Below are 9,757 nucleotides of genomic sequence, written 5' to 3'. Positions count from 1 at the left end.
GCTATGACAATTTATGACTTCTAATTTGCTTTTTATAGAGTGACAGAACACAGATATATTTTTCTACTTATCTAGTGTTTTCATTCTACTTTGAGCAGTTAAATAAGTAACTTGAATATGTTTTATTGCTTAGGCCCCGTTCGCACGGCAGCTTTTTCAACGCGCGTTGAAAAAGCGTTTGAATGACGCAAATGGATAACCATGTATGTATTCACACGAAGGCGGTTTTTAAGCGCGGCGCTTTTTTATCGAGCACTGTTCGATTTTCGGCGTTGAGCGTTGGCGTCAAATTGAATAGAGCATACGGAACTCCGTGTATCTGTTCTCACAAGCGTTAAAAAAGCGCCGGCGCTGCTGTCAGTTGGCTGTCAAGTGTCAATTTTTGGTGTCAATCGTCAAGATTATTATTAGTTTCACCTTAAAAATGTCAACTTATGCTTACAAATTCCTGAAATATTCAAGCTATATTCAAATAATACGTCGTAATAGCAAATAAAGTATGGCTTTGCTGAGATGCGTACGTGGCAGTACGACTCACAAGTGATTTTTAAGCGTTCATATGAACACAAATATTGGAAACGGTAAAAAAGCGCCAACGTCGGGTTTTAACGCAACGCTTTTTAAGCTGTCGTGCGAATGGGGCCTTATGTTGGCCAATGAAATGTACTTAGCCCGCTCCACACAGTGTGGAGCAAAGAGAATATAATCACTACGTTTTAAGAGACGGGACTTCCATACTAGCGACTTGATTGGTCTGTGTATATGTTTGGTTATCCAATCATTACCAACACGTACGACAAAGAGAATATAATCACTACGTTTTAAGAGACGGGACTTCCATACTAGCGATTTGATTAGTCTGTGTGTATGTTTGGTGTTCCAATCATTACCAACATGTATGACAAAGAGCTGTCAAAGAACAATAGTACCAACATAACAGGCTTAAATAGTGTAGTATGCCAGACGCTTGCGTATTTTATCGATATCGATAAATTGGGGAGGGTTGAACATGGTCCCCTGTCAACAAATTTCGTACTAGAAATCAGGTTAGAATCGAGTCCACATTTAAGTCGTTATGTTATATATAGTGTGGACTTTTAGTGGACTAATACATGTTGGACTTAAATGTGAACACGATTTTTATTTGTTAAAATAAAAATATGTAAAATGATTTTATTTTAATAATTTAATATAATTAATTTAAAATACATCCCGACGGTCCGACGGTCCACAGGTAACAGAGTAAAATGTGTGTTCACCTGATTAAATGATTTTTTTTTCTCTATAATATATTCTTGAATAATGAAATTAAGTCTTCCTTTACAACTTATTTGCGCCACTGCCTGCATCTGAAAACATTTAATAATTAAATCAGAGACACATACTTTTTCTTATATTTTAGGTTAAAATCTTAAATAATAGAGAATATCACGCAAAACTCTGCGTAGGTAGCGCCACTACCACTATCTGTCACAATCTAGGGGTCTACCACGAAACAAGAAAACCGAAATTTCGTTATCCTCTCTATCACTCTTGCATATTCGAGCGATAAAAAGGCAGATAACTAATATTAGATTTTCGCGCTTACCAGTACTTAGGACCTTGTTAACAAACCGCCTTGATGCATCAATGTCATAATAATTTATTGTCTGTGAAAACTTGTCAAAAAACAGTTTAAGGCAGAGTATGTATAAGTTAGTCTATGAATTTACTGGAGTCGGTAGTACTGCACTCTGGCGGCAGAACATTGCAGTAATATCCCCTATTACTAGATTCCAAAAATATATAATATAAAGTCCATTCCATTAATGCACAGATGATAAATAATTTTCCACTAAAAATATTCGGAGAAATAATTATAGTCATGTTGTATACCAGGAAATTCACTCATTTTATTTTATTTACATTGATAAAAAATTAGGCTGCAGTCGATATCGATACGTCACTAGTTCACAATGAAAGTGGATATGAAATATCTAATTTTCGATGTCTTTATAACCTGCTACACCAAATTAAGGCTAAAAGTATCTAAAGCAATACTTACCGGTCTTCATCTAATGGAAATTTCGAAAAATAAACTTCCTTTTCTGCGATTTTCGCGAGCGTATCAATTGCCACATATTTCGCACTGAAACAACTTCGTTTTCGGTGGCATTTAAACAAAATCTATTGACTCACTGTATGTTCTTATCACGTTTGACTGTTTTGGAAAATAACGAAGGCTTTTAAAAAAGAAATTGCAAGAAATACGTAAGTAAAACCTACGAACCGCCATGACAAGCAACAAAGCAATGTGGCTGACAGTTGACTTGACAGATAAATAGCACTGACGTTTTATTTTGTTTTTTTGGCTATGGCTAGGTCACTGAAGCCCATACAAAACCTTTTTTTGTTCCCAGTTGCGTCAGCCTGGTGTGAAGGGGGCTTTATTTTATAGTCTGTGCTTCCGGTAACTGACAATGACAGAAAAATTTTAGGTTACTTTTTAACTTATTTGTTCATGTTAAATATTATTTCTAAATGTATAAATGTTGTTATAATAATGTGTGGAATAATTTGTGAAATCTGTTACTCAAGTTCTGTTACGCCTAAGGTAACTCAGATCGCTACAATTTCAATTTAGGCAATGCAGGTTAGCGCCAATTTCAAACTTTTATTTTATTTTAAGGTTTACAATGATCGTACTATTCTGCAACGTATTAAGAATAGGGGTCCAGACTGTTTCAATACCTCAGAAATAAATTCCGATGGCGGTATTAGGATAATTTTCTGTGGGGCAGTGCTATGGATGCAGGGCCAGGAGCTAACACCACAGCCTGTTGAAAGTGATGTTGGAATTCTGCTTTATAATGGAGATATTTTTGACGAATCTTGGAATGAAAGTGTCTCTGATACGATGACTATAATGAAAAAGATTGCTCCAAAAACAGTAAGTTATTTTAATGAAATAATAAGTTTGGTAAACATTTGCCTAAACATAAACTTTTTTTTTCAGGAAACTTCTGCAAAAGAACATATTATTGCACAGTTAAAATTGCTCAAAGGGCCCTTTAGTATTATTTACTATGATAAACTTACGCAAGATCTATATTTTACTCGTGATCGGATTGGTAGGAACAGTCTGCTGTTTCATAAAATGGATAATTATATAGCAATCAGTAACGTCTTGGGTGAGCTAAAAATACTTCTAGATGTTGCGCCACAAAAATATCTTTAATACATAACATTAATAAATTTAATATTTTTAGATAGAAGATATAATTGTGTAGAAGTTCCAGCAACACATATTTACTGTTTAAATATTAATACTAATAAAGTCACATTACACTCATGGGCTAGTAATGAAACAGAAAATTATTTAATTGAAGATCTATATGAGACCTTCCAGAAACAACAAAATATACCTGATGAGGATTTCAAAGTTGCATCCGAAACTCCAAGAGAGCTCTGGATTGAGGTGGGTGATGTAGCATGCACTTATAAATATACATTAATTGCAAATAATCAATGTATAGGCATTAAATATTTCATATAATATTGTGTGTTAACTTTTACAGGATGATCTGATAGAGTTTCTTAGAGCTACATCCAAAAACAATGATGGGCATATGAAAATGATGGAGACACTTTTGAGCCATCCAACTATTATAATCACCGTTAGAAGACTGACTGAACTTCTACAAAAAAGTGTAAAAATCAGATTGAAAAGGCAACCCAATAAATGTAAAAACTGTCTTATTTCTAGAGAGAACTCTTGTTCTCATTGTACAATTGGTATCCTATTTTCAGGAGGTTTAGACTGTACTATTCTTGCATATCTGGCTCATAGATATGTATCTGAAGAACAAAGCATTGACCTTATAAATGTTGCATTCAAAAAAGATTCCATGGCATCATACGATGTGCCAGACAGATTGACAGGGAGACAGTCTTTTGAGGAATTGAAAACTCTATGTCCAACAAGGTGACTCATTTATAACATTTTGCTAAATTTGATTACACTTTATGTAAGTTGTGTTCACTTCCTTGATTTTAATTATATTATTTTGTAGAAAATGGAATTTTATAGAAGTTAATGTTCCCAAAGAAGAACTAGAGGAGTTTCAAATGAAAACAATTGCAGATCTAGTGTTCCCAAGGAAAACTATTTTAGATGAAAGCTTAGGATCAGCTTTGTGGTTTGCCTCTCGTGGACAAGTTGAGGATAGTACTTCATCTTGCAGGGTAAAATGAACTCTATTTGTACACAAATAAAATACATTGTAGGGAATATAACTTTTTTTATTATAGCAATTGTGTTTACAGGTGTTGTTATTAGGTTCAGGTGCTGATGAATTATTTGGGGGATATAAAAGGCACTATAATGCATTTAAGAGACATTCCTGGCCAGGGCTTAGTGAGGAACTTCTATTGGACTGGAAGAGGATATCTTTTAGAAACCTGGCGCGAGATAACAGAGTGATATGTGACCACGGGAGACAACCCAGGATGCCGTACCTGGATGAGGAGTTCACAGATTATGTTTTGAATTTAAAACCCTGGCTGAAGTAAGATTTTAACTTACAGTTATATATGATTTAATAAATTAACACAATATAAATTAATTCTTGTGTTTTCTATTCTAGGTGTTTCCCTAGTGATGATTTTGGTCCTGGCATTGGAGACAAACTAATGTTGCGTCTTGTTGCCTTTAATTTAGGTTTAAGAAATGTTGTCACCCTTCCCAAAAGAGCTCTACAATTTGGATCAAGAATAGCCAATAAAAAAGAAAAAGGTAGTGATTTGTCAAGTAGGTTCTTGAACACTTGAAATAAACTATTATAGTATTTGAACCTTTATTTATCAGTTTAATCACCCATATCTCATATCCATAAATACTAAGTACATGTTGCATCAACAAAGTGTAACAAGCCAGTTAACCCTTCATCAAGACCCAAGACATTTTAAGAGACAACTGTTAAACCACAACCTTAGCATGTCCTGTCCTGTCTCATTTGATAATAGTGTTTTCTCTTTTACAATGTGTTTTGTAATGTTTCCTAAGACCACTGTGTGAAGTGTAGCTCTTGTCACAAACATTACAGCTATATGGTTTGGCACCGGTGTGTGTTCGCAAGTGGCTATGTACATCACCAGAGCGCTTGAACCTGCGGTCACACCTGGGACATGCATAATTTTTAGCATCACTATGAATTCTCATATGTCTGATTAAATCTTGCCGTTTTGTAAAGGACCTTCCGCATATTTCGCAAATGTATGGTTTGATACCCAGATGGATTCTCATATGAACAACCTTATGTTCTGCTCTAGTGAATGTTTTTGAACAAAGTTTACATGAAAATTGTTTGATACCAGAGTGTGTAGCAATGTGCTTACCTAATACTGATTTGTTTTTTAATATACGCCCACAAATCTCACATTGGTATATTTTTGGTTGAGTTGATTCTGTTTTCCTCAAATTTCTAGATTGTTTTTTAAGATGCATTTTCTTATCATCATGTTGTGGCAAGTTGTTCAAGATTCCTGATGTAGGTTCATTTTCGTCTTCCTTGCCAGACACTTGGTTATTAAAGTAATCCACATAAAACGCTGAGTCGGCGTCATCTGACAGCCAAGAATCAAATGTGTTCTTCAACTCACTATCCATTTTGTTAAAAATATCACATTCTATTTTAATATCCATCTTGATATTGTCCAGATCAGTGTCATCCAAAGTTAGTTTGCTTGGTGAATACTGACAGTTCTTAGCTAGTTTCTCTTTTCTTAACTTAGAATCAATAAATAAACACTTTTGCTTGAAATCATAAAATGTTTTTACATTATTTTCACAGATTTTGCATATGGCTGCAGGTAACCCGTCACCAATACCAATCTGAAAGTTAGATTTAAATATTATAAGTATCAAATCATAATCTGGCGCGATGAATTTTTTAATTCCTAAAATGTAACTTCTCTTTCCAATGCTTACTTACCTTTAAATCAATACATGCACTGATTTTTTTATCAAGTGTAAGATCGCCATCCACTGAAAATAAATTGATCATTGCCTCAGTATTCATGCATAGCCTGCACGTTTTTTCATTTATGGACATTTTTGATAAACAAAAATTGAAAAATTTGTTCGAAGAATGGAAGATCTTTCGTAAATACAATCAAAGTCAAACGTAAACAATACAATACTGCGTTCGAATACCTACTACTATAAAGATGTTTTCGTACCACCGCCTTTGAACAAAAAATGTATAAAACTAACTACACATCAATATTTCTAATCTAAAAAAGAAGGTAATTACTTTCACTCAATTTAGGTTGATTTCTAATAAATAAAAGAATAAAAATCCGTGGAATATTTGTCTATAGTGGCAAAAAGTAATAATATTTGAACGCAAGTTGACATTGTCAAATCGATGGGATAAAGCCACAGAATAAATAATAGTACTACCGTACAGAAAGGAAACTTCCTACAAAACCGAAGTTTGACAGCGGTTCAGGGTCGAATCATGCTATCCCTTTCTAATATATGGCACTATCCCTTTCGGCTATTTAGGGTTGTCAAAATTCAAGTGATTATCTTATCTGTGGTCGTGCACGCAGAAGGAAGTCAAGTGGTGCCAACCCTAATAATTGCTCGGAGCAATGCTGAGCCGAGCGGAGCCGAGTTTGACCGATCTCAGGAGTTTCGCACCCCTGATAAAGCATAGAAGGTAGGATTGTATAGAAGTGGTATACGCGTGCCACCGTGAGGGACAAAACATAGGCGACACTGTGATTGGTCGAATTCATTTGTTGCCCACCATTATCCATACTAAAAAAAAGGTGGGGAACAAATAAAATGTGCGACTGTCACAAGGACAAAGAATAATAGCTCTTTCGCTGCTACTCCTACTGACAGATACATAAGGCCAAGCACGCACCACGACTTTTTGTCGCGCGATAATTTAGTCGCAGAAATGTAACGTATGTGTTTATATGGCAGTGCGCGCATATGCGACAAAAATATCGCAGCGATTTTAAAATTGTGATTTGTCACATTTTTCCGCGACTGCTCGCGACGCGATTGTCGCAAAGTGAATTGCAGCATACGGAGTTGTATGGCCCTGCGCGCACTGCGATAATAAAATCGCACCGCGGAGCTCAGTCGGCACTTCGCTCTCCAAGCCTCAACATGTCGGAACCTGCTTCTCCGATGGAGTCTCAAGATGAGACGCTAGATGTTGACCATTTAATTGTGGAAATAGAAGGAGATCACCTTTGTGGTATAAATACTCAACGTTATACGGCGATCGCATATTAAAGACACGTTTCATGACAAACGACTGGTACGAAATCCATGTTGAGAATGAACAAATCGTCGACTTTTTCATCGCAGTGCGCGCAGTGAATTTTCTGCGATATATTACAGCGCGATTCTAATAGCCGGTTTAGACTCTCGGCTCGCGGCTCGTCTCGCGGCGCGTCTCGTGGCTCGCCTCGAGTGGCCCTGAGCGCATGAGCCCGTCGAGCTAATGATTACACTCTCGCCTCGTGGCTCGGCTCGAGGCTCGTCTCATTGCGCGTAAGCTCGTCGAGCTAATATATTTTAAACACTAACGGCACGGCATAATAGTCCTGTAGCGCTGGCTATATTTTGAGCCCTAACTTAAATTAATATTAAAGTCAATTATTTTTTCGCTTACGAATACTGTTATAAGATGTTAATCTTACATTTTGTTTTGTGTCACAGATATTATTTGCTTCTTAAGTAATTTAATAATTTGTGGTAATTATTTTTATTTTGAATTATTTTGGAGAAAAGAATATTCGAGAGAAAACATGTAACTGTGTCGCATTTAGGATAGTTTTTTTAATGTGAAAACATAGTTTGTGTCAATTACGTCCATTGCAATCGGATACTATGTCATACTATTCAAAATGACTCAAAAAATAATTAAAGTTAAAAAAAATTGCTGACGTGGCATTTAATCGTGTCAATATGTAGGCTTATTAAGGCATAGCTTCATAAGATTTGTGATAATTTTGTTCTAACAGGCTATTACCATAACAAAAGAATATTAAAGTTACTAGAGTTCACATCTTATTAATATAAAAGGCGGGATTAATAAGAAATATGAATTTGTGTCAGTTTCATCCATTGCATAAACAGATAATACAAAAATAATGTTTGCGTTCATACGACGCTAGCGGGCGGCTATTAACGGGCAACGCGGGCCGTGCAGGGGGGGCGGGCGCGGCGGGCACGGCGCGACCTTGGCGTGGCGGCGGCGGGTAAGGGCCTCTCTCTAAAAACCACACGTTGCGTACGCAACGCATGTTTACTTCGCCTGCGCGCCAAATTAACGCAACTTATGCAAAGTTATAATACTACAAAGAGAACTTATAGATATTGTACAATGTCACCATTTACCAAAAGAACTGTAAGTAAGTACATCTTATTGCGAGAATTAAGGTCTGTTTATATCTATATACACATTGAGAATGTGAAATTCCTCTTTGACGTTCGTTACGTAATGTTGATTAACAAATATGCGACAGATCCATCCTGAGGGCCTACCGCGAACATCGCAATTCGCAAATTGCGGACATCTTTCTCTGTCACTTTTATTACGTCTAATTGGAGTAAAACAGAAAGAGTCCGCAATTTGCAAACTTCAGTGTTCACGGTCACGCATCATATATTTGTGACAATGACAGGGAAAAGGTACCACTTTAGTAAAATTTGGTTATTAATACCGTGACTTGACTAATAAATTTTAATATAAAGATATAATTTTTTTTTCGTTATAAATAGCATAAACCAGTCTTTCCATACTTAACATAAATTATGCACATTATTTTTTTAATATTTTTTTTTGCTCTTATCATTTTTTTATAATAGGTATTATTAATTACACAATTAATAATACCTATTATAAAAAATGCTACGAACAAAAAAAATTGAGGTTATTTAATGCCTGTTTATTCTGATGTTTTGAATATATTTACCTTAAATGATAATTACCAACACTTTTGATAGTTCAAGCTTCTTGGACTGGGTTCAATTGGCGTAAAGGACATTTTGGCGAAAATGAGTTATATCCACTACCGTAGGCTCAAAGGGCTTAACTGACAATTGAGAAAAAAAAATCAGACCTTTTTTGTTTGTTGGAATTAACTGATGCCTGTATGTGGCTTATTCCTAACTTTTTGAGGTCTTTTAAACTGATTTCTTGAACTTATAATACAATGCTTATTTACGAAAACAGCATGTCCGTTACGCCAAAAAACACGACTGTTTTAAGAAGGGCGTCCCTTACGCCTCTTCTTTATTGTTTATCTTATTAGAAAAAGGGCGTAATGTTCTAAAAATTAAACTGTTTTAGTACCATTTGGCGTAAATCCAACAATTTCGTTGCAATATTGGCAACTTGCATTTAGGGAACACTATACTTCTAAGTGCACAAACTCCCCCCTTAAAACTAGGATCACATAGTCTGGAAAGAGTTAGTAAATACAGTGAAACCTGGTTAATTGGCACCTGGATAAATGGAAAACCTCAATAATTGCAACCAAAAGTCCGGTCCCGGTCCCTTGAGACCAAAGGGCCTCTATAATTGAAATTTTGGAACCTCTATAATTGCAATTTAGATTTTAGGGCTTTTCGTAATTTTGCCTCTGTAATTGACCACGTCGCAACTAAGACCTCTATAATTGACACTGTGCTAAAAAAATCCGTTATTTTTGCTCTCCTTTTTACCTCTATTATTGAAACGAGTCTTAC

At 35.7% G+C, this 9,757-nt stretch overlaps 2 protein-coding genes across 2 annotated transcripts; one reads left to right on the top strand and one right to left on the bottom strand.

Annotated features, from left to right (window-relative positions):
- The first annotated feature begins 2,483 nt into the window (after nt 1-2,483).
- On the top strand, nt 2,484-4,832 carry LOC134790522 (asparagine synthetase domain-containing protein CG17486). The gene is made up of 8 exons (XM_063761343.1): nt 2,484-2,593; nt 2,669-2,929; nt 2,996-3,170; nt 3,249-3,457; nt 3,558-3,964; nt 4,053-4,224; nt 4,306-4,547; nt 4,626-4,832. Exons 1-8 carry the CDS (start codon nt 2,501-2,503, stop codon nt 4,807-4,809), a joined length of 1,743 nt encoding a protein of 580 aa, XP_063617413.1. The 5' UTR covers nt 2,484-2,500; the 3' UTR covers nt 4,810-4,832.
- A 6-nt stretch (nt 4,833-4,838) lies between these two features.
- LOC134790523 (zinc finger protein 22-like) lies at nt 4,839-6,143 on the bottom strand. Its single transcript, XM_063761344.1, has 2 exons — nt 5,973-6,143; nt 4,839-5,872 (listed from the first exon to the last, which is right to left on the bottom strand). The coding sequence occupies exons 1-2, from the start codon at nt 6,090-6,092 to the stop codon at nt 4,991-4,993; spliced, it is 1,002 nt and encodes a 333-aa protein (XP_063617414.1). The 5' UTR covers nt 6,093-6,143; the 3' UTR covers nt 4,839-4,990.
- Between the last annotated feature and the right edge of the window lie 3,614 nt (nt 6,144-9,757).

Source organism: Cydia splendana, chromosome 5, assembly GCF_910591565.1.
Source record: "Cydia splendana chromosome 5, ilCydSple1.2, whole genome shotgun sequence".
Classification (NCBI taxonomy): Eukaryota; Metazoa; Arthropoda; class Insecta; order Lepidoptera; family Tortricidae; genus Cydia; species Cydia splendana.
The sequence above is the reverse complement of the archived record's forward strand: the minus strand, read 5'-3'. Positions and strand labels throughout refer to the sequence as shown.

What these genes read in the sequence shown, in the direction of transcription:
- LOC134790522 (XM_063761343.1), top strand. Translation starts at nt 2,501, where the DNA reads ATGTTAAATATTATTTCTAAATGTATAAATGTTGTTATAATAATGTGT. An exon ending in CAAGAGAGCTCTGGATTGAG is followed by an intron (nt 3,458 to 3,557) that starts GTGGGTGATGTA and finishes TAACTTTTACAG; the next exon opens with GATGATCTGATAGAGTTTCT. An exon ending in AATTTAAAACCCTGGCTGAA is followed by an intron (nt 4,548 to 4,625) that starts GTAAGATTTTAA and finishes TTTCTATTCTAG; the next exon opens with GTGTTTCCCTAGTGATGATT.
- LOC134790523 (XM_063761344.1), bottom strand. Translation starts at nt 6,092, where the DNA reads ATGTCCATAAATGAAAAAACGTGCAGGCTATGCATGAATACTGAGGCA. An exon ending in GTGCATGTATTGATTTAAAG is followed by an intron (nt 5,873 to 5,972) that starts GTAAGTAAGCAT and finishes TCTAACTTTCAG; the next exon opens with ATTGGTATTGGTGACGGGTT.